The sequence below is a fragment of the Cyrtonyx montezumae genome, unplaced genomic scaffold, assembly GCF_038088225.1.
Source record: "Cyrtonyx montezumae isolate F1298 unplaced genomic scaffold, pur_monq_1.0 scaffold_3, whole genome shotgun sequence".
Taxonomy (NCBI): domain Eukaryota; kingdom Metazoa; phylum Chordata; class Aves; order Galliformes; family Odontophoridae; genus Cyrtonyx; species Cyrtonyx montezumae.
In genome coordinates, this window is record NW_027072034.1 from 105800413 (window position 1) to 105825085 (window position 24673).

A 24673-nucleotide genomic window follows, 5' to 3' on the forward strand; every position below is an offset into this window, starting at 1 on the left:
GAGAACTAATGCAATGAACACTTACCCTTTTCCTATACCAAATCCTCATATATATTCAAATACATTTATGATTTTATTTTAGGTGTCAGAAAGATGTTAATCTATATGGCTGTTGATGTAACCTCACCAGACACAAAGCTACAGTTATTGTTAAGTTCTGCTGACACGATGACTGGACCCAGAGCTGCAGGCAGCCTTTCACTGGGCTATAATGCTGCTGAATGGGGATTTACTGTTCCAAAAAGCCACACAATGCAGCACTGGAGGGGCACATTCTAAATAGACTGTTGGCTCCTGAACATCACGATTTTTGTGCTGGTTTAACAGTTGTATACCAAATCAATGTTATAACTCCAAGAGAACAAGTGATCATCTAAAATGGTAACCAAAGGCACAAGTTACCTTGTTATCATTAATTTGATGTGCTGTTTGCAGAGGTGAGAGAAAAAAAATTAAGTATATATTTCTTTTCTGACTAAATGTTAAGTAAAGAACTGAAAGTTCCATCAAAGCAAATAATTCATTTTTATTAACCATAATAAAACAGAGTGGGGAAAAAGTTATATTAAACTTGCCAGAACATTAGAACACTTGCCAGAACTATAGTTAGAACACTACAATTTCTAATCTGGGCGATAAATGTAGGTCAAGGGAACTGGAAAAATCTAATAACTCTGTAAATTTTTAAACCTGTTTCTTTCTTCTCAAGAAAAAGAAAATTGTTCCCTTGCATTTATGCATACTTCACATATAACTACAGCTAGCTAGGGAGGTATTTCTGTCTGAACATAAAGGTTTTTGAACTTCCATTAACAGTGTCTTTGTGTCTTGCGTGGTGCTCTCAGCTTTGGCTCGCACTTGTTATCAAGGTAACATTGGTTATTTCACAACCAGCATTACTGTTCTGCAAATTCCAGAGACACCCTTCACATTTAAAAAACAAATAAAAAGCCATCTCTAAATAAAACTGACCTTTGGTACACCATTGTTGCAGTTCCTCTAGGTAACATCCCATACAACTGTAATGTGATACCTCATGTTCATACAGCGCATTAACAAAGTATGAGGCAATGCATCATTACAGAGTTCCTGCTAATACGAATATGTGACAGCATTGTAAATGTTAATTATTTACTGATGGTTTAACCGTTTCACAGATAGATGTTGCTGCCTCCTGCGTCTAAACAGATCATGTTACTTACAAGAGTACCAAATGCTTTAAAAAAATACCAAAAAAAAAAGTGAGGACTCTCACCATCTGAAGATTTCAAAATCAAAGTCTACTGAAGAATCACAAACTCGAAAGATTATAGGATTTCTTTATTGCTTGTCTGTTTTTACACCTCTGCCTAATTACACATAGGCAGAAGTCGGTGCTTCTAGAAAAAACAAAGAGAGCCCCCCCAAAAAATTATGGAGCAGTGGAGCTGCCACTGTGTTTGAAGATACACGGGGATGAGAAGAGGTAACTGCACCCAGCCAACATCTTGTAGTGACCAGCCCTTTGTGCAGAGCTCTCTTTGATTCCTACCTCTGTTATACATGACAAAGAACCACAGCATTTCACAACAGAAAGAGGACTTGCATGTCATGCTCTGATTTGGCAGTCAACACTCCGTTTGTTTTTGGGGGTTGGGGTGTGAGTTGTACAGAAGCAGAAAACCTGGCCTCAGCTCATCTGATCTTTGGACGCTGCTCTCGTTATGCATAAATCCTACTTTTGACCCTCTTCCAACTGTGCTGGCAGGTAAAGACTCCCAGATAAAAAATAATAATAATAATTCAAGAAGAGCCACAGCAAAGACTAAAAACAAATTTGTTGTAAAAGGTAAACCCCAAAAGGCAACTAAGAGAGCACCCCAAATTGAGTTCTGTGACAATGGTCTCCAGTAAAAAGCAGACCAACAACGTTTCTTAACGATATGTTACATGAATACACGTCTATCGTTTATGCAGACACAGTCACAGAATTGTAGCAGTTGGAAGGGACCTCTAGAGATCATCGAGTCCAGCCCCCTGCCATAGCAGCTCCCTAGCCCAGGTTGCACATATAGGCGTCCAGGCAGGTCTTGAACGACTCCAGAGAAGGAGACTCCACCACCTCTCTGTGCAGCTGTGCCAGTGCTCCATCACTGCACCGTGAAGAAGAAAAGTTGAATCTAAAAAATAGTGGTATAAACTGCATTATTAACTTGTTTACTTGCACTGTACCACACCCTGTTTTCTGCATTATGGACAAGTCCACAAATGCAAGCATTACATACATGCTTTTTGTCTCTTCCTCAGTACTCTCAGAGGTTTCCATGTCATTTAAGCTTTCTAATACCAATTCCCGATGCTAATTGGGTATTGGTCCTCCTTCCCTTGCAAAAATATATCAATAACTCTGATTAGAATCATTAAATCATTATTAAGACTGTACGCAGCCTGAGGTGTGACTGATGATACATTGCAACAAGAGCCAGATCTACTCTGAATGATAAGGGAAAGAAGACCTCTAACCTGCCAGGCCAATTGCAAGGTATTCTTTAGAATAAGACAGATTTATACGAGTAAAGCAATGGGTAAAAAGCAAATCAGATTTGGTGCTTCTTAACCTTAGGGTGTTTTGACTATATGACTTCTAACTGTAATAAAGTAATTCTACATAACTTTGGCTTCCCATTTCTATATTCCACTGTTCCTAGTTGTGACATTGCACAGAACCACCACCTTCAGTTTAAGCTCTGAAGAACAGAAGGTCCAAGTGTTGCTAACAACCAGAAGAGACAGCCATGATGAACCAGTCTTTCCAACATATGCCGCAAATCAGACACAGATCCCACCTGTCATAAGTCAGCAAGAGTATAAAATAACGATAATCTTATAATGAAAAAGCATTTGGGTTCTAGAGCAACACAAAGCAGGTAGGATTTGAGAAATTGATAGGATCTGAAAACCCTAAGTCTTCTCTTTGTGCTCTAAACATCAAATTAGGGAAAACATTCACAGAACAGCTCGGATTGCCATAAGCAGAAGCACCCATTGCCTTCCACGTGCCAGCACAGCTGAGTGCTGACAGCTACCTGCACCCAGCCCAGGGATATGCTCACAAAAAGACCTTTTCCAACCTTAAAGACCCTGTGACTCTAATGCTGGACCGCAAACAAGGCTGAGCCTTTTATCCACCTCACCTCCTAAAAGCAAGCACGCACAGCTACACCCCCACTGAGACAACACCAGCACAGCCCCAACGGAGGAGAGCGGAGCCGCTCCCTCCCAGCAGCCCCACGCCACCACGGGGCTCCACGCGGAGAACCCCTCAACCCAGCTCAGCCTGACCCACCCATCCCAGCTCCACTGCCACTCGCGGGTGACTAAGCACCCCCGTGCCCGGCCCTTTACCTTCCCTCCCGCCTCCGGGCCCCGCCCGCCGCTGCGGCCCGCCCCCCCCACCTCCCTGCGCCTGCGCGGTGCGGCGCGGCGCGCGCGGGCGCAGGAATGTGCGTTTCAGTTAAATAGTGGGCGCTGGGGCGGCCGCCGCGGCGCTCGGGCGCGGGGCGGCGGCTCTCGGCCGGGGCTGGAGCGAGCGGGGCGGCGCGGAGCGGGGCCTCCATGGCGCGGCGCGGCCGCTGGGGCGGTCGCGGCGTTGCGGCGGTGCTGTGACGAGCGGCCGGGGCCGGCCTTTCTCCCGCCCCAGCGCCTAGCGGGGCCCGCGGCAGTGGGAGCGGCGTCCCCGCTCGGAGAGGAGCCGCGGCGGCCGGGGGCTGCCGGCGGGTCACCGCCTCTATGATGAAATTTAAGCCGAACCAGACGCGGACGTACGACCGAGAGGGCTACAAGAAACGGGCGGCGTGCCTCTGCTTCCGCAGCGAGCGGGAGGATGAGGTGAGCCCGGCACGTGGGGCCGGGGGACTGGAGCCGGGCTGCGGGAGCCGGGCGGAGGATTGGCGGCCCTTTGTTTCCGTAGGCGACGCCACGCGTGGCCGTCCCCGCGCCGGGGGAGGCGGCGGCGGTCGTGTGGCGCGGGGCGGGTGCGGTTCTCGCCCACCATCTTGGGGCTGCGGGGCGCGGGCCCACGTGCGCGGGGCGGCGGCGCCTCCTTTGTGCGCGCCGGGAGGCGCCCCGCGTAATGGCGGCGCCGCTGCGGGACGGGGCTGCGGGCACGGCGTGCGACCGCTGGGGCTCTGCGGAAGGGATTGTGGGGGGGAAGGAGTTTAATGCTGTCCCGCCTCGCGGTCGGGCTTTCGGAGCTTTTATTCGTTGTTTCTCGGTCGCCGAGGGGCAGCGCGGTGCGGCGTTGCGGCAGGATCGGGAGATGGTAACAGCTTTGCCCTATTCCATCCCAGCCAAGGTCAACAGCACCGGCCGTTATCTGCGAACTTCGCTGATGGATGCGTTGCACAACGCGTCTCAGTGCTGTCTGGAAGCACGCCCTGTCCTGGTTTTTGTTCGTCTTTTTCTTTATGCCTTTCGATACGCTGGTTACGACTTGGGTTTGGTTTTTTTTTCCACCTTTACCCGTGGTTTGGGAGGAGCTGTGTGCCCTGTGCCTGTCAGTGAGGCACGTGTGCTGCGGGTCCCTAAGCGCCCGGCGGGGACAGCCCGCAGCTCCCTCCTGATCATCGACCCGGGCAGCACTGTGCTTCGTGACATTCCCTGCGTGTTAGATGCTTTAAAGGAGAAGGCTGCTGTGACCCCCGGCTGCTGGAGGCGTTGCCCCTGCACAAAGTGCGCTTCGGAAGCTCGGGGTGGCGGTGGTGGCTTTGCTGTGCTGTGTAAGGATGGCAGTGCTGGCACAGGAGAGCATTGGGGTGCTGCAGGTGGAGCGCTTGCATAGCTGGTGCCGGCTGGGCTTGGTGCTGCTGAGCAGATGTGCTGTAGGATGGAATGAATGGGGTAACGTGGATTTAGGGCACCCATGGAGTGTGTGCTAACTGTATTGTCTTCTGACAAGTTGCTTCCTGAAAAGCAGTGGTTGTACCCTAGCCTTATTCAGGTGTTTCCCAAGTGCTGATGGTACTGTCTCACCGCAGAACCTGTGCCTTAGTTTATTGTTGCTGCTGTTCGTTTTTGACTTGTATCACCAGCCATGTGCTGCAGCTGGATGGATGAGACATGCTTGTGATGTTCTTGAATACTGTTCTCTTAATACACTTCAGCATAGGTCTGCTTGAAGTGCTTCCTTTTCTGTTCTCTGGAGATGGTGCCATCAGTTTTCAGCTAACCTGCTTCTCCAGGGCACTTGAGACAGGGGAGCTTCTGCTCTAGAGGATCCACAAGGACAGTAGTACCTGGATATCTTCTGCAGTCTTCTGAAACAAACCTAAGAATTTGTACTCCATCTTTGCCCTGACTCTGTAAATGCCTGGATGCTGTCCAGTTGTGCCTATGTTTCACCTAGTTTTATATCTCCTTCCTAGTACTTTGACTTAGCACTTTCATAGACAGCAGTTTTTCCTTAACAGTGTTTTGATGGACTTTGAAGTCTTAGAACTGCCTATTCTAAAATCTTTCTTCCGCTATTCCATTTGTCTTTTATCTCCCTTAGTTTAATACTATTATTTCTTGAATGTGGGCAACAGAGCTGTTTTGAAGTGAATCCCACTGTTTTTTGTGGACAGTTACTAATACTTCAGTCTCCATACCACAGAAAAAATGTGATAGATCTTGTCTTTACCATGACTGCAAAGCTGTTGTGTAGTCATCTTGCACTTAGAAGTGATATAAAATACTCAGGTTGTTTCCAGTCATGATATTTCCACTAAAGCCAAAGTTCTTCCTGCATGATGGATTCACAACACATTCTTCTTTACCAATTGCCATTTTAATTCTGCAACTTCAGGATATTGAAAGGGGGGCTTGTGCTGATTTGTGGACTCTGCCTCTCAAGTAGGAGGCTTAAAATTTCAGTAATAGATTTTCATGGTTATCCTTAGTGAAAACATCTACTATATACAGCAGTATATCTGTCATGAATCTTGCTGGAAAATCTACTTATGGCTTTTTTTATGTGTTCCTTGCCCATTTTGATCTTCTTGTGCTATCTTTCTAGTGCTACTGAAGCCTACATTACAGCTGAGTTTTATGGGTTATGAAGGAACATAATTGATATGCCATTCTTCGTTTCCTGACTTATTTCAAGTGAAGGGAAATACATTTCTTTTCCTATTTCTTCATTCAAAACATAGGTGAGCTGTAGGATGCCTGTGAAACTGTGGTCAGTCTGGTAGTCCTTGCAAACATCTGGGAGCAGTCACAGTGCTCCTGCTCTCTGGCTGCAGCACTGTCCATTAGAGTTACCAACAGTCCTTGCTGCCAGATTTGAGAAAAGCCACTTCTCTTTGATGTTGGGGGTGGAAATGGGGCTGTAACCTATCAAATGCTTCTGCTTTGTCTGGAGGGCTGGCACTGCAGCATGAGGCATACACTTGTGGGACAGCTGATGTGTATCCAAATGGCTGCACCACTGCAAAAATCCTCCATTCTTGCATCATCTTTCAAAGGACCCAGTGAATGTCAGTCTGCTGGCATTGACAGTTTACCTTAGATTTTTGTAAACATCATGCTGTGGTGTTGTGTGTTTCTTGGGTTTTTTTTGAAAGCACCTTGGAAACCTGAGTAGCCAAATAATGTTGCCAGTCCCTTTGTAGATTTTGGAGTACTTTAAAATAACATTTCTTAGACTGCTGTCTTTAAAGTGAAGCCTGTTTTGATTATTTCAGAGTCATCATTTGGGCTGAGAGAGCAAGATAGCTGAATATCAGATTAAGTACTGAGTCCTTCTGCCATTCTTAATCAAAATGAAACAGTATTAGCAGGCACTGTCTGCCATTCAAATGAAAAAAATGGCTGGAAATGAAGCAGGAGAAATCCCATGAAAAATGAAACAAGGCTTTGCAGGCATGAAGCGTGGGGGCTGCACACAGCATCTCTGCAAGAGGCTGGTAGGTGTACATTTAAGGCTGATTGGTATTCAGCAGGCTGGGATGGGCTGGCATATTTATGCTTGAGGAAATGCAAGTCTCTTGTGCGTGGCTCAGATATGAGCATGGCACCTCCAGGATGAGCAGCAGGAGAGCCTCTTGCAGTGCTGCAAGGGCTGGTGACTTCCACAGGTGGAATTGACTCTTTGTTAAACACTAGGTTTGCACAAAGTGCTCCTGCTTGCTTAGGGTCAGACCAGACGATAGGTGAGGAAATGCTCACCTCGTAGAGTGGAGATCAAGGCCAGGTTGGCAACTAATATATGTGTTTTCCTAGTCACTTTAATAACTAAAACAATTTTGAAAGTTTTTTTCTATCAACTGCATGTTATACAAATAAACGAGCAGTTATTTTTAAATATGTTGAGTGTAAAACTCGAGTGTGTTCTAATTATTTGGGCATCTGCAAACACTGATCTATGTAATTAAATATAATATTGAAAGCTCTACTTCAGTGATCAACAAGCAGTTTTTTGCATCTGATCTAAAAAGTTTCATTAAAATTGTTAGCAAAAATTGAAGGAAAGACCCATTTTCAATTTTTTCTTGTTTTGCTGATTATTGTACGAGAGATGAAAATAAGTGGGGAGGGTGTCCTTGTACTTCTGAGATGGTAGTAATTATCACTTGTGGGAAATGTAGATATACTTATTTTACCACTGTTAGCGGATGTATTTGTTAATTATTGCCTCATAACTTGGTTAAAAGCATTAGGGTTTTACTATTGTATAACCTTTTGAGTACAATTCATAAACTTTTATTTGTCTGGCTATCAAACGTCAAGATTTAAGAAACTGCTGTTGAACCTACCTAGATCCCCATGGTTGCCAACGTGTCACTTAAATAGTGCTCTTCAAATGTTTAAAACCATTCTTCAGTTTTCTGAAACCAAGGCACACACCTCCCTTGCCTTAATGTCAGGATCTGTTCTGACAAGCTACATCTACTTGCCAGCAGTGGAAGCCTGAAAGCGCAGGAGGAAGCTCCCATCTTCCCAGAGGCCTGTTCAGATGTTGAAGCTGGTCCAGCCATGGGCTGTTTCTTGGGAGAAATACCTCAAGTACTGTTTTCAGTACCCACGGTTACACTGAGGATTTAAATGGGTGTCTGAACTTGTCTTTGAATAGCCATTGTTAGTTCTGGGCGCACAAACTTCAGTGCTGTCAGTCTCTACAAAATAACAGAGTGGCAGATGTCTTCAAAAACTTCGTGCATACCTATGCATATGTCCAAGATGTTATATATACATACATTTCTAGATAGGATTTTTAGTAACATTTTTTGTATCATTTATAGATTTGAGTTCCGTGGTGACAGCTTGATGTGTATATTTTTTTGTCTCATTGTAGAACACTTTCAAAGTTTAATGGGGTGGCTTTCTCCATTTATTCCAGCTTGAAGGAAGATGATTTGGCTTTGGCCAGCCAATTGACTTCATGGAACTCTCCAACCTGATCTAGTGCTAAAGCACTTCAGTGGAACTGATCTTGTGAATTAAATATTTTGAAATAAATTTTGTCTCAAAGATGTATGGTTTCATGTTGTGTCTGTATGGGAGGGGCAGTTCAAAGTATCTTAAATACAACAAAGGCCTAAAGCTAACCTGGTACATGTTGAGAAGTAACCTTGTCATGTCTTTACCTACAGCTAAGTGGTTTCTCAGAGACTTGGAGCTCTTGCTTCTTGAAAAGTACTTGGAAGCTGATCCCTTGGTCAGATGGATTATGTTGCTGAGTAACCAGCAAAGCTGAGTTCAGCTGCTCCAGATTAGGCCAGTTTCAAGTTACAAAGAAATGGGCAGTGAGGCGAGGTCTGGCTGTTGGACCACTTCTGGGTGATGTGTTGTCTTCCTTGGTCTGTGTTGGCCAGCAGGAGAGAAGGCAGTCCTATAAGATGGATTGGGAACTTACTGGGTCTGAGGGGTGAAATTAACTTGCATAGGTGTTTTAGGGAAATTTCCTGGATTATTTAGAGGGCTTTTTGTGTCAAGAAATCATACCTTGATACACAGCTGGGTGCAAGACACACTCCATTAATCACAAGTCCTGTCAGATCTGCTTTGTGAAAACTTAGTAAAGCTCCGGAGGAGAGTTGTGTGACACCAGTCCTTGCTGACGTGAGAAAATGTGTTATAGCTGAAACACTGGGCTGCCATGCCTGATATGAACACTTCAGCCTAAGAACAGAACAAAGTACTTTAAATAGTTGGAGGAAGGGACTTCTGGTTCAGTGTTAACAAGAATTTGCCTAAACATGTGAATATCACTGAAAGGAGAATTGATGGAATAATGGAATTTTAATTCTGAGTTAAGGCAAAGCCTTAACTGAAAAAGGCTGATCTTAATCCCTATTGCTTTACACCTTAAATTGTAAAATCTCTAAAAATCGTTTACAGAAGTGATTTTGAAGTTTTGTGAAATATATGCATATATTATTTATTCACTGTTCATCTTTTGAATGCCTGTGAAGTTGCACTGATACCTAAATATCGTGTCAGTGCTTTGATCAGTGATTCATGCATAAAGTTTGGAGTGTTATTTCAGACTTGAGTGTTGTTTGGACAAAACTTCAGTTTTCTGGGTTGCTTTCAAGATGCTGTGCTCAAGTTCCCCAGCCCTTAGGTAAATATACTGCTAGTTATTATGCATTTCTTCACTCTGCTAACTAAACCTTTTTAAACCTGGCATTATTGAGTACACTGCTTTTCAGGTTTTTGTTTTTTTCAGTAAAGTAGTTCACTAGAGGCTCTTGAGTTTCAGTTGATCTGAAATGTGGCAGCTAGAGATATACATTCCTGCATTGGTTTGTTGCTGTGTTGACCTTTGTATGGCCGCGTAGTCATCACCTTCCTGAACTCACTGCCCCAGTGTAAGCTGGAAGAATAAAGATGATGTGGCCTTGACTTGAATTCATTTTTAAAATGCTGTCAAGTCTGACAAGTTTGTTGTTTTTTTTTTTTCTGCTGCTGTATTATAATTTTAGGAATGATTACAGTAAAGTGGAGAAGTCTAAGCAGGCAGACTATGGAGAATATTGTCAGGAAGACAAAAGTATGCCCCTTATTAAATACTACCTGTGTGGCATTGCTGTTGCAAGTGGTGAAGGTCCACTGCATGTTTCTAGTCTCTGGAGTCCAGAGTGAGATATTCTGGGGCAAGGGTACTGTAGCAGTCTACAGGGGAACTGAGAAACTTATTTCAGAACTACTGAAAGGAGGCAAGGATTCTTCAAATAATTAAAAAGTATCAGATGAAGGAAGTTTCTTAACTACAACAGGTTGAAATACACACTCTAATTTGCAGTCTGTGTTTCCTATGTACAGGGAGAATCTTGTAAATGTGGTCCAAGTGTCTATTTTAATGTTGGTAGCATATATTAAAGATGCTTTTCCTGGCTTCTCAGTAATGTGTTGGAGCACTCATTAGTTGCTCAGTGCTTCTAAGGATGGTCCTGAGTGGAAAAACAAGTGGAGGTCAGGGTTTTTTGGGGAATAGTAAAATATTTCCTGTTTGTGTTCCTACCCAAGCATCTGCTGATGGCCGTATTTAAGTAGCTGATAGGCCTTGGCTGACCCTTTTGGCTGTGTTTGGCTTCAGTCACCTTTGACTCTTCCAAGTAATTGTAGCTGGCAAAATGGCCAGATAGCCTGGATTTTTCCATGATGAGTATGCTAGGTTAGATTATATTAATTTCTAACAAAGTGAGTCCTGATGATTTCTTGCAGTAGAATTGGAAACTTTTCCTTCAAAAATATCGTTCCTGTAGTTCTGAGGACATAAAGTACCTTTATTTTCTGTAACAGCATTTTGAAATTGTTATGTACTTGAGAGGTACCTCTTGTCCTTCCAGTTTTTCCCTATACTCCCACCAGTTTAAACATTCTGCAGTTTTTCATGTGAATTCAGCTTCATAGAGCTTGGGATCTGTGTTCCTTTTCCATGCACCTGCCTTATCCTTACTTCATCCATGCAGGGGTGTGCCCAGGCTGTGCTCTCTGGGCTGGTGCTGCACGTGCTCACTTTGTGTTTGGGGGCAAGGGATTGACTTGTTTTTCCCCTCCTGGAAGTTGTTCCTTATATACTGTCAGTTCTACTGTGTACTGAATGAAAAAAGGGCTAACATAGCTATTCCTGTCAGGCAGCTGAAATAGCAAGTTGGATATAGTGGTTTGGTGTGGGTGATAGAAGAAATGGGGTGTGCAGTGAGGAAGGAAAGAATAGATGTGGTTAGGCTGGAAGGAGGGAGCCTACAGACAGGTAATAGCAACTTCTGTGGAACCCTTTCATCTGCAAGTATGTTTCTTGTTTTTTTTTCTTGCAACCGATATATCCACTATAAAAAAAATGTGCATCTTCTGGTCTGTTTATACCAGCTCCTGCTGCTTCCTCTTCCATCACTTCAAGTCATAGGCAGTTGTGCTTTGAAGTCAAGGAATCCAACTGTGCGAGTTTGCTTGTTCTGTCTAGCAGCCTTCAGCCTCAGCCTTGATTCGATCTTTTTTGCTGTAAGCTATTTTTAATCCAATTATTTCTGTAAGCTGTAATGCCCCAATGTCAAGGATCATGAAAAACCATGATACTTTGTAAAAATGTAAGGAGAAATAGCTTGGGGTTGTAATCTGTATTACTCTGGGCAGTTGCTATTTTAATCTTCTGGAATATATGGCCGCTAACTTTCACATGCTTCTTTTGCCTTGAGAACATCAGGCAGGCCAAAACTTTGGCATCTTCTAGAAACTTTCAGTTGTTTATCTGCAAGTTTAACATTTATAGTGAGCAAGTCCCATGATGCCACATGCTCTGTAGTTACCTTTGTTTTTTTGGTTAACCATCTCTTGGTTAAGCGTACTGATAGCTGCTTATTACAAGTAGGCTGGCAAGCTATTCTTCTCCCTTGCTATGTGCAAAGGTCATTGCTATTCCTGGGCAAGGTAAAAACTCGGTTAGTAAGACGTAATGGAAGAATACTTTTTTTTCTTCTTTTTGTTGAATTTTGCAACTTTACTGCCTCACTTGACATATGAAAAACAATAGTTTTACCTTAGTCTTTGGTGTAAGGTAAGCGTAAGAATATAACCAGCAAGCAGATTGGATGCCACTGCTCTTTTAAAGAAGAGAAACAATCATCAGTAAAGCTTTCTGAGGGATGTGAGAGAGGCGGTGATCACTGGCAAGTTATATGATAAAAAGTAGCATGATAAAAGGTAATTTCAATCCTTTGGGTGCAGGAACCTTCCTTTGTACTCAGAGATACAGGATGCAGATTTCTCTGCATAGGAAGAGCTTGGTAGAATATACAAGGTAAAATTTGGTGTTCACAGGCTTGGAAAAAAATAAGGGTGTGTTAGATTGTGCAGTCCTTATTTTCAGCAGAGTATTGCTATCTGCCTGAAGATTACCCTACTCAAGAGACAGGATGTTCAGGTGACCTGGATCTCTTCTCCTGCTTTGCGCCTCTTACATTAAAGGAAAATTAATTGATGATTCTTTGCTGCCAATCTTGCAGCTTTTCTGCCAAGTGAGCACATTTTGAAGCAGCCAGAGCTTTCTGGTGCGTTCATTAAGTGATCTGTGTAGTCATGCCAGTACTGTGGGATCTGTCTTTGGCCAGTTACAGATAGAAGTACCTGAAAATTAAACCCTTTATAGAATCAAAAGCCAACCAGGCAAGTAAGTGCAAGGTTGTTTGCTTCCAGAACTGCAAGGAGGTATGGAGTGCTTTTTAGCCATACCATTCAATCTTAGAATTGGTACTAAGCAACTCTCAATGCTGTGTTGAAATTCACTGCCATGGAGTATGTTGTTGCTAGCATCCCCCAAGGTGGGTGATTCTGGTGGGAGCGAAAAGTTGTGTGTTTGAAAGTCCCAGGGATGTAATTCAGTAAGGTTCTTTACATTCAGATCATAAAATTAGTGGGATAACAGGAAGCTCAGAAGCAGTGATGCTTGAGAAAATATTTTGATTGCAAAAGGTTAGTGGGGAGTTGGGAATTTGCCAAAATGAACTCTTAGGCAGTAGCACATCTCACTGTATGTACTGAAGCCTATCAAGTAGAGTGGTGTATTTTAACGTTGATTAGATGCTAAGATGCATTTGCTTCTGCCTTTTAAAAGGGTAATTTAAAATGAATAGGTATACAAACCCAGCCCAACAGGCTATTGATTGGGTTAGCAGTCGTCAACAACTACATATAAAGGCATAAAACATTCCTGGCTTTATGCTATGCTGCCAGGATCAGCAGCTGGATTTATCCCTTAATAGTAATTAAGAATTTTATGTCTAGCTTAACTAAACAGTAAGTGCTGATTAAAACCATTCTATTAAGCTGGGAATGATTTAATGTTAGATAATCATCCTTTTGTTCATCGCTGTTGCTAGTTTTCACGTGACTGCAATGAGCATGAATTTGATCAGCAGAAAATAACGTGGCAGTGCTTATGTCTCGGATCCCACAAATGTATTCATAAACTCAGTATTTACATTTGGGCTTTAAGCAGCATCCCACCTGTGTGTTTAAAAGCCTGTTTACAACTACAGGTAATAGAGCTGTGTCCCTGTTGGTATCAAAGGATACTAGTCAACAAAAAGCCTGATAAGGATCAAGTTCAATGTTCCTTTTACTGATTGTTACTAGATAAAGTATACAAATAAAATACTTGAGTTGACTGAAAGTCTGAGCATGTAGATCAGGTATTAAGAGTGATTTCTGTACTCAGTGATGGTCTCTTCTGTGTTCCTCATTTAGCATAGTAAAAACTTGGGGGAACTGGCACCATAAAGAGTTCTTAAGAGCAGAACAGCTTGTGGTTGCAATTAAATATTACGATTAGGTGTGCTTCAGTAAGCACCTGTGTTGTGTTCATCTAATTATACTGCCCAGTTTCTATAGGTGAACCTACACCATGTTTCTTGAGTGCTGAAGGGACACAGTTTAGGTGATGTGCATGTCCCTGTTGCCCTCATGACAGAACTGTTGTTCTTTTTAATTAAACAGAAGGGTGAGTTCAGACACTATTAGAGGCAGTTTGTGAAGACTTAACTGTCATTTGCCAGCAGGCAACAGGTAAACCTTTCAGCTAAGGTCCTTATTGTGACTTTTGTCACAGATTTCCAAGACCCAAGTATCGATCCTGTCCTTATGTCCCTGAACACTTGCCTTGTGACTTCAGGATAGTGCCAGTGTTAAGTGTTGCCTTGAACATGCAGTGTTCATCTAGGCACAGTGCTGATGTGTCTGAGGCGTCTTACTTGGAGCATGTCTTAAACACAGTAGTGTTCATTTCTGTGTAGTCTTGAATCAAGATATCATTTTCATAGTCCTCTACTGCAAATTACTCCAGATGTGAGGCATCCTAGTCCTTAATATGTTGTACAGATAGCTGAACATGTTCTCAACTCTGAGCAGTGGTCAGTAAATTGGTATGTGTCAGTGGTACAACCAAGTGGCACACAAGTTTTTAAAACATTCACTTTAATGTCACTTAAAACCTGTTAATGATCTTAGGAGTCATTTAAAATTCAGTATGCTCCAGTTTTTCCTCGTAGAGAGGTGTTAGAAGAAAGGAAATTGAACAAGAGCCAGTGCAGCGCTCTTTAATTTAGTTATGCAATATTGTAAGCTTACTGTGCTAATATCACACTTCAGTTATTGAAGAGAAGCTTTTTTAAGACTAAAAATTACAGCTACTTTGAGAAGGGTAGTTCTTTAGCCAAAATATCCTGTTTTGTGAGAATTGGTTTGTGTTTGATGATAATATCTTAGTTTTTACCCCTTGTGTGATGATCTGTTTTGCTGTGTGTCTTTGTTCTTGTGCACACTGTTATGTACTTCCCATTCTGTATCCAAGCATCTGAAGAAAGTGTATCTGTGAAACAACTGTCTTGACTTTGTATTAAAAAAGCTAATGTTAATTTTGATTTTTCCTGATTGTGGTTTTAAATGCTTTTTATAATTCCCAGTTACCTATTCTTCATTTTTGAAGTAAATAAGTGTGCTATGGAAAAAAAGTAGATAATACCAAGATTCCTGAGTTAAAAGCTGTATTTAACAGTCATTTCCATTATTCACAGGTGCTGTTAGTAAGCAGTAGCCGATACCCAGATCAGTGGATTGTACCAGGTGGAGGAATGGAACCAGAAGAGGAGCCTGGAGGAGCAGCTGTCAGAGAGGTGTATGAGGAGGTAACAAAAAATTTCCAACTATTTCATTGCAGAATGGCTGAGGTAGGAAAGGAAAAAGAGCTCTGGAGGTCACCTCCAATCCTTGCTCAAGCAGAGCCACCTAGAGCCAGTTGTCCAGGATCATACCCGTATGCTTCTTGAATATCATCTCCAGGGAGGGGGGTTTGCACTGTGTCTCTGGACACTGTACAGAAAGTACAAGGTTTTAGAGAAAGCTGGTACATACTAGAAAGTGAGTGAAGTACAGAATATCCAGCATTAAACAGCTTTGTCATCCCAGTATGACAGAGCACACTGATGTTGTTAATTATCGTCATGCATAATGTGTTTTTTCAGTGCTTTTCTCTTCTTTGGATTAGCTGTACTACCCTGGTACTTCAGTTTGCATACCCTTAAGACTCTTAGCTTTGTTGTAGGGGCACAGGAACTTGATGTAAATGTAGCTTGCCTGAAATTTCCTTGCCTTTTGGTGTCAGAATGAATTCTGTGTGCTCTCTTTTGTTGACTCTTTTCCCACCTTATGTGGAGAACAAACCAATTTGGTATTCAGTGCTCTTAGCAACCTTTATGCAGCAAGATTCAAGCATAAATAAACCTCACTGATTCAAGGTTATTCCAGATTTTCTTACTGTGTTCAGTTTTGCAGGGGCCAGTTTTGAACTAACCAAGATGAATTCAGACAAGTGCTCCTGTATTTATAAAAGTGAAGGAGACTGCAACCAGGCACTCAGGTGCCATTTGAAGGAGGCAAAGATCCTGGATCCTCTGTATGAGGGGCAGTAAAGGAACCTCTAGGGAAAGTCCTGACACTTTTCCCATCTTAATATGTCATCAAGTTGTCTGAGGTGTTGACCAGAAATACCAGTGGTCAAGCTTCTGTTTGCAGACAGTGCTACTTACAGAGCTGTCAGGTTGATGCCATAGCAAAGTAGTGTAGCAGTGAGTTGTGACATGGAGGCTGGTACTTAGTTTTCTGCTACATATGCTTCTGCTCTGAGAATATTCTGAGGAGTACTTCAGGTTGTGGCTGTGCTCACAAATTTCTGTAGTGCTGCCTTGAAAGAGGTGTGAAGCCTGTGAGGGTGAGGCTGGAATAGCAAAGGAGGAGTAGGTGTGGAATACGGCCCAGTCAGGCTGCACACGCTGCCCAGACATGGAAAACTTTGTGGCTGTTTTGTACAGACAGTAAAAATTTGGCTACTCCCGATTTTTTTTCTGTGCTTTGGAATTGTTTTCAGATCAGCGGGGAAAAAAAATAGAGCAAATAGTGAAAAATGAAAATGCCAGCTCCCTTCTGTGAAGTGGTCCTCCCATAGCAGAGTTCTGCCCTTGCCCCTGCTTCTTTGTCAGGGCAAAGCAAGACTTGCCCATGCCTCAGTCTCTTACAGCAACCTGCAAGGAGGTTGTGGTGAGGTGAGGGTTGGCCTCTTCTCCCAGGTAACTGACAGGACAAGAGAGAACGGACTCAAGTCACACCAGGAGAGGTTCAAGTTGGGTATTAGGAAAAAAATATTTTCAGAAAGAGTGTCTGGGCACTGGCAGAGGCTGCCCAGGGCAGAGGTTTCTACTGTCCCTGGAGGCATTCCCAAACCACGTGGATGCAGCACTAAGGAACATGGTCTGTGGGGATGGGCTGACGGTTGGGCTGGGTGATCATAGAGGTCTTTTCCAACCTTATCATTCCATGTTGGGGATCCTGGTCAGGAATTTTATCCCTCTTACAGATGGTTCTGTGGGTTCTTCACTGTGTATTCTTGTCCTACTAGAAAAAGTGTATTGCATAGAGAGCCATATGAAAATGAAGTTGCGGTCTGCTAGGCAAGACCATAGGAAGAAACAGGGTACTGTGTGTAGAATGCTGAGCACATATGCAACCTACAGAATCAGATGTGAATTTAAAAAAAAAAAAAATCTTGTGCCTGATAAGATTTCGTATGTTTCCTCATCTGAAATACTGCTGCAGTCAAAATGCTCAGTAGGAGCCTTTGTGATGGAAAAGCAGTCTGAAAAAACAGCAATATCATCGGTGTTTATACACCACAAGAGTAATTGTTTCTCAAGTGAAAGAAACCAACAGATCTCAAGCTCCTGAGAGGTGCTGGTGTGGCCATCTTGTTCACAGGACAAATGAATTCTTATTCATTTTTCTGATGGTGGCTACACTTTTTTTTGGTGTTATTCCAGAGTGAGGCATGACCTGCCAGCCATGTTCATTCAACTCTTAGCTGTGCTTTTAAGTACATATAGGTTTCTCATAAGACAGAGGCTTCAGTGAGCAAAAATTATTTGGAAATGCTTGTTCAACAGCTTGAGGATTTTCAGCATTTCATAGAATTGTAGAATGGTTTGGGTTTGAAGGGACCCTTAAGATCATCCAGTTCCAGCCCCCCTGCTGTAGGCAGGGACACTTCCCTCTAGAACAGGCTGCTCAATGCTTCATCCAGCCTCGCCTTGACTGCTTACAGGGAGGGGGCATTCACAGCCTCTCTGTGTCTCATCACCTTCTCAGTAAAGAATTTATTCCTAATAACCTAGTCTAAATCTGCCCTCTTCCAGTTCAAAGCCATTTCTCCTCATCTTGTTGCTACCTGCCCTTATAAAAAGTCCCTCCCCAGCTTTCCAGTAGGTTCTGTTCAGGTACTGGAAGGCCATTTGATTATGAATGTTAAAAGTTCATGACCCAAATCAAAACAGAATTAAGCCACAGGCTGAATCTTGTGTGCTGCTGTAAGGCTGCAAGGAAAATCACCATTCTTCATGAACACTGCAGTGGTTTTTCAGGGCTTTTACTTGAGCCATGGAAACTCACACTAACTGTTTTAGAGTTGTATGTCCTTTCTATTTTTACTCTAAGGTCAATGTCACCTGGCAAGCTGGTTGCAGTACAGTGAAGTGAACTGTTAAGAGTTTTGTGAATGAATAAACTTCAAAGCAGGCACACTGTGGCACTCCTTTGAACCGTGTTTCTTTGGTATTGGGTCATGCACAAATTAACCATCAGCATCTGGTAACCTATTAAAACAGAGGCATTGATGGTGGGTGTCGTAAGGGTTGTCCCGAGTGGTTGGAGTGCTGGTAGCTCACAGCGTGTTAGCCCACTGGCCCTAAATATCACTTGGTTTCCTGCAAAAAGTGGTGTATTTAAAAATCTTTGTTTTTAAAACCGAAGCAGAGAACAAATGCAGTCAAAGCTACCTGCACTGTTCTTCTTCCATAGTCAGACTCTGAGTCACTCCTGTTGTTTTTTGTCTTTGAGCTCCACTCATGTTAGTGGTGAGGGTTTTTCCTCCAGTAAATTTAGTATGAATTACCTTACTCTTTCTTTCTCCTCCACTGTTGAGGTTACATAGTAAAAACTGACCGTCATTTTGTGGGTTAAGGTAGTGAATGTAACCTGTCAGTTTCTTTAGATACAAGCTTACAAACCTGAAACTAGGATATCAGAATGAACTCAGCAGGGTAAAGCAATCCCACCTTGCTCAGAAATGCAGAGCTGCTTTGTTACTGAAACTGGGACTTGGACTTTAATCAGATGGCACGAAAGGTGGAAATGGGAGTGACTTGCACATGCAGTGTTCAAAGGGAAATACGACACATAAGGGGGGGTGAGATGATTGTCTGGCCTCTTAAAAAGAGTACCCTCCCACTGCCTTTTCTTCCATCTCACATAAAGAAAAAAAGACTGTTTCTGCTGAGTATATTGAAATGTCAGCCAGAATACGTGTAATTTCTCCCTGACCTGTGGAAATACAGCTTTCTGGGAAGAAGAGGTGGATTCTGGTTAATCTGCTGCAACAATAGAAGTGCCAGTAATGTTACCTAAACCTTCCACAAGAAATAAAAGGATCTGCTGCAGCAAGTAACTAATACTTGAAAAAATAGAGACTTGAACTATGTTGATTTATTAAAAAATTTAAAAACCCTCTTAAATGAGATTATACAGTGGTACAATGAAACCCTTTTAAGTTCCAGAAGTATGCAAGAGGGAGCAGGAATAGCCTTGCACTGTGTTTTCATGGCAGCAGCCATTGAAGCACTGTCCAACAGATCCCACGGTTGAAATGACTCTATAATCTTGCAGATTTTAAGCAGCTTTCTATGCTGGTAGACTGTGAGCCTGAAAATTCCAGCAGGGCTCTTGCTCCATCTACAGGAAACACGAGGTACCTCTGCTGCGGCGCTGCATTGGGATCTGCCAGCAGTGAGTCCTCCAGGCCAGAAAGGTTATGGGGTGAAACAGCAGTGATTCCATTTCGACCAGCATTATGGCACTTCTTAAATGATGGATATTATTCATTTGAGGTGAGAGTAGTTTAGTTGCAGAAAAAAAGACATGAGACTCCAGCCACTGCCTTCTATACGTCTGGATATGAGAGTTTTGAAAGATGCTCCTGTCCATAGGAGTGATGCCCCATTTTTGGAAGCACATGTCTGCCTGGAGAGCAACTAGGAATCGGCAAGAGAAATCACACTGATAGCTGGTGACATCTAGCTGCACAAAAGCTTTCATTGTTTAGTTCAGAATTACTCAGTTGAGGATCTATTTAAACTACTGATTTGAGTGGAGGCAGAACAGAGGAGCTGTTAGAATCCATCAAGTTCCCTGTGGCCGTAGTGAAACAGATGACAAATTCACACTGAACCTGGGGTGCTAAGAAGTGGGGGGAAATTGAAAAACACGTGAAGAAAGCTGTGATGTTGTATACAGCTTTCCTTTAACTTCAGTTCTAGTTCTTGCTCTAGTTAAGCAAAAGACTGAGATGCAGAGGCTGAGAGCAGACTTCTTTAATCAAAACTGCCTAATAAATAACATCAGCCATCTGTTTCCTTTAAAAAGAAAGACATGTAGCGTTCACTTGTGAGATGCTGATTAGGCTTACTGCTGAAACCTGCCCAGTGTCTGTCAGAGCTGCATGCCAGAATGTAAATAAGATCCATATGGCCCTTTTACCTAAAGGCATCAGTAACTTTGGTTGAAGCTGGAAACCAAAACTGAAGGCTAGAAAATGTCATCTTGGCACTAAGAAGCTCGTCTCTAAGTATCGGTTAGACAAGGAGGCAAAATCTAAATACAGCTTTATCTACCAGTAGGTTCCACACGTGTTCATGTCTCAGTGGAATGCACTCAGATCTATTCGAGATAAGTGGATGATCATAAATAACTGCTGTTGGAGGAAGCTTTGTATATTACTTCTGTAGAAACCAACCCTGGAGTCTTGCAGGGATGTAACAGCCACCTTAACTACACAACAAGCTGTGACAGTTGCATTCGTATAGGGCTTACTTAAAATCTGAGAATAATACTGAATGCAAAAGTTAGTAATGCTGCACAGTTCGAGGAATCTAGATTGGGTTGGAAGGTTTCCTGTCCCAAGCCATGTATTCCTATGAAAATTAACATGTTAATCAATTATGCTCTAAGAGCCACCTGGTTACTTGTAGTTCAGTTTGTTGCTGTATTGGGAGGACTTGAGTTCTTCAAGAAATAGCAATGCAGTTTTAATGGTTCTGTCTCTAGGTTGACTAATATATTTCTCTCATAGCCTGTTGACTTTCATGATTAATTTTTTCAGCATTGATTCTACTTCTAATAAAATATTATTCAAAGAGTACGTGGGCTTTGGTCTGGATGGAGAGGTTTGAGATACTTAGGTGCTCCTTAAGCTACATATTAGAACAGGTTTTTGTGTTCACTGTATATCTAGAATCTCCAGGAGCAATGCAGCACTGTAATTAAAACCTATGTTAAATAATTGCTTAAATAATCCTAATAAGAAAAAGTAATTCACTGACACGGAATATTGTTGCTACAGTGTTTTGGTTTTTGAAATGATCAAGCACGTGTTAATACTCCTTTTCCTGTCTGTTTTGTAGGCTGGCGTAAAGGGAAAGCTGGGCAGACTGCTGGGGATATTTGAGGTGAGCTATTTCTTTCACTTTGTGAAGACAGCTTTTGTCGGTTGGGTTCAGTCCCATTGTTTTTGTGTTGGTTTTTTTTGATGAGTGGATAAACTGCAGAAAGCAGCTTCCATGTGACAGAGTCAGACTTGCACTTGTTTGCAATTTTAAAGCTTTAATTGCTGCTGGAAGATGTGAGAGGCAGATGTTGTTCCTTTACTGCCACGTGATGTGTGCAGGTTTGAATAAGGGAAGACTTAGAGCCTTTCTGGAAAGAGTGTCTGGATGTAAAACTGCAAGCACTGACCATCTTCAGGCATCTTTTTTGAACCCAGTAAAACAAAGGTTTCAAATACGGTCGAAACTCCCATACATGAGTTACAGTCCATGAGAATAAGAGCCAGTTTTGCTGGCAAATGTTTTCTAGGGTAAGTAACTTGTAATGTTCCAGCTGTGGAATGTCTGTGATGTTTACAACTATTTTTTGCTGTGAATTAAAATCTGTGCTTCTAACATTCAAGCAGAACCAGGATCGGAAGCATAGGACGTACGTTTATGTTCTTACTGTCACAGAAATACTGGAAGACTGGGAGGATTCTGTTAATATAGGTAAATGCATTCTCTCTCCTCATATGCTACACTTAAAATGTTGCAGTTAGCAAATAACTTCACTTTCTGAAATGTTTCTCGTAATCCTGGTAAAAAAAAAATTGGATTCTTTTCTAATGAAGTGAAATTATTAGAAACGATGATGCAGTTCTTCCAAGCTTCTGTATACATGTAACTAGAGCTGCTTCCAGTATGTTGTGTTACTCATGCGTTATTTTAGTGAGGCATTCTAAACACTAAGATGGAATCAACTTTGTTGTTAGTTACCAGTACAGCTCTTAATGCTCAGGCTGAATTTTATATCAGCAGGTGGGCTTTTTTCTTTGAAATGTGGCATGTTTTGCTCTATGATATCTTATAAAAGTGATCTATGTGGAAAATTTTGATATGCCTTTCTTCCCTGATTCTCCTGCAAAAAGAAAGTGATGGCCAGCATGTATTTCCACCTTAATTTTTTTTGGTGGTGCTAGCACTGACCTTATGATGACACCTACTCCTTTTTGTGTATCTGCTATTTAGTGCTTGAAAGACACAATGTTTGTCTGGTTTAAATCCTGTTGAGTGGTATCAAGAATCACATCCTGCCTTGATTGGTGCTTTGCCCTTTTTCAGGAGATGGCCCTTTAAGCACAGTTAATACCCATAAACTCACAACATTACTGTGGCACACAGCTGTAAGGATATCTTCCAAACTGTGCTCAGTTTGTTTTGGTGGGGTGAATATATTGCATGCAAGCATCCCTTTAGAGCAACACTGTTGCTTCATTGATACAGGGATTGGTTTTGTCAGGCTCAGAGTATATGGGAACCATGAGGACAGTGCTGCTCCATTCCTGCTCAGCACAGAGCTGCAGGCACCATCCAGCATGGGCTGCTGCTGACCCACTGCTCTTCAGAGCACTGCCGGGGTAACAGTATAAGAGATCAGTCTTAAGTCCCTTAAATAATAACTTGTTCCTGGGAGGCCTAGATGAGCTTGTGCCCACTGCCTGCTGTACTGTGAGCTGTTTCAGCAGGCTTAAGTGATTCTCCTGTGCTCCTCCATTCTCTTCATGTCTTCATGCTGTGTCTTCTACTAAATGAGCTGTAATTGATCAGATCGCAACTGATGGTGCCGCTAAACATCTGTAACTTCTTTTCTTTGTGGATTGTATTCCTTCAGGAAGGAAAAGAGAATGGTTTAAAGTAGAAGATGCAATCAAGGTCCTTCAGTGTCACAAGCCTGTCCATGCAGAGTACTTGGAAAAACTGAAACTGAGCTGTTCACCCACAAATGGAAACTCCATGGTTCCCCCTCTCCCAGATAATAATTCCCTGTATGTCACTTCTGCACAGACTTCTGGGTTGCCCTCTACTGTGAGATAAACATCTGGATTACCTTTTTAATCATGTCGTCGCGAGGGGGGACATCTCTGATTACACACAGGCGCCCATTAACTGTCGGTTCGAAGTGAAACATGTCAATGTGTCATAATGTCAAGTTTATTTGAACACGTTTTTCCTTTTTAACAGTGTAAAATAGTATTTCAGCAAACCAAAGCCATATATGGATTTTTTTAAGATGCCTTAGTAGGCCATTAAAAAAAAAAAAAAAGAAACGTGAGTATATAAATTTCCATATCCTCTAAAATAAAATCTGCATCTAAGTGGTGTTCAGCTTATTTAAGACTTGTCAGTAGTTCTGCAAGAGTACTTGCTTAGAGAAAGGCTTGAGCAACTAGTCTTACACTAAACTCTTATTGGATAGCCACAAATGACTAGGAACTGAAGAGTGCACTGTTTGGGGGAGACAAGAGTGCTGCAGACAGAGATGTGTGATTGCACTGAAGTGCACTAACCCATGTTGAGAGCCAGGGATACCAACACTCAGTGCTGTTTGCCTCAGTCATCCAAAAAGTTGCCTTGTCCCATGCAACCTTCACGTAATGTAGGACTGCAGCAAGGACAAGAGCTATGTCTTGCAATTCCCAAACCCATTTGCTGTACTTCTGTTACTTGGTCAACTAATTAACTGTCAGTGGGTGTATGTGAAGTGTTGCAGTTCCCCTCCCTCATCCCTTTTTTTTCCTTTCAGCATTTTGGTGCACGTTTTGTTCATGGTGCAGTTACATGGCAGGATCCAAAGCCTGCTGACCTCCAGCGACGAGCGGCCTGTTATTTAAAAATGCTTAAAGGAAAATGACTTACTCCATAAAAATGCTTAAAGGAAAACAAGGCTTACTCCATGGGCATCCTTTAAGGTGAAGTGGTGTTCATTAGCAAGCGTGTTGAGGAGTCATGCCCAGCAGGAGCTGGCTGTGGTACTTCTTGGGCCTTGGAGACTGGTAGGTAGACAGATAGGCTGGTGGGGGAATAATACTCCTTTGTCCCCTTCAGAAGGTGTGCTCAAAGCCCCATATTCAAGTTAGCTCTTTAATACTTGAGTTTTCCTGTCTTAACATCAGTTGCTCTAGCTTTCTGTAATGAACAGCTGGCTTCTCTGTGAAATCCACCTGGAGTAAATGAGGTACAGCTGACAACTCCCCTCTGCTTCCTTATTTTCTCCTCTTCTTCATTCAGACAAGAAGATGAAACCAGATAAATCCACTGTAGGTCTTAATGTGTTTCTACCACAGGATTATTCTGTGTATGTATGTGTGTATATGGCTTTCTTTTACAGGAACACGATCTAATTCATATGAACACCTTAATTCTGAATTTCTTCTAGGATCTAAACCCAGCTCTCCTCTCCAGCCAAAGCAGAGGCTGAGGTAAAGCGTTACCTCCCATGAGAAGTTTGTTCTGGGTATAGCTCCTTCTCTTACACAGCATTTGAACCTTTGTAAATAGTCCAAATAGTAAATAGTGAGTGTAAAATGGAAAATAAATGTAATTTAAACCTTTTGTTACTCAATACACAAATGGTTAACTTCTACTTTTTTAACACAAATTGTGTAAAATGCTGCTATAAATTAAACTTTTTTGTGCTGTTACACTTTTTTAGGGAAAAAAAAAAAAAGTTGTTGCCAGAAGTTACTCCT

At 42.5% G+C, this 24673-nt stretch overlaps 1 protein-coding gene across 2 annotated transcripts; it reads left to right on the forward strand.

The window, feature by feature from the left end:
* The first annotated feature begins 3466 nt into the window (after positions 1-3466).
* On the forward strand, positions 3467-23251 carry NUDT4 (nudix hydrolase 4). 2 transcript variants are annotated; one of them, XM_065742657.1, is made up of 5 exons: positions 3467-3867; positions 15036-15146; positions 21021-21065; positions 21566-21653; positions 22816-23251. In XM_065742657.1, the coding sequence occupies exons 1-5, from the start codon at positions 3769-3771 to the stop codon at positions 23016-23018; spliced, it is 546 nt and encodes a 181-aa protein (XP_065598729.1). In that variant the 5' UTR covers positions 3467-3768; the 3' UTR covers positions 23019-23251. The 2 variants fall into 2 exon arrangements, with proteins under 2 accessions (XP_065598729.1, XP_065598730.1); XM_065742658.1 differs by having other exon boundaries at positions 3469-3867; positions 21569-21653.
* Positions 23252-24673: the final 1422 nt, after the last annotated feature.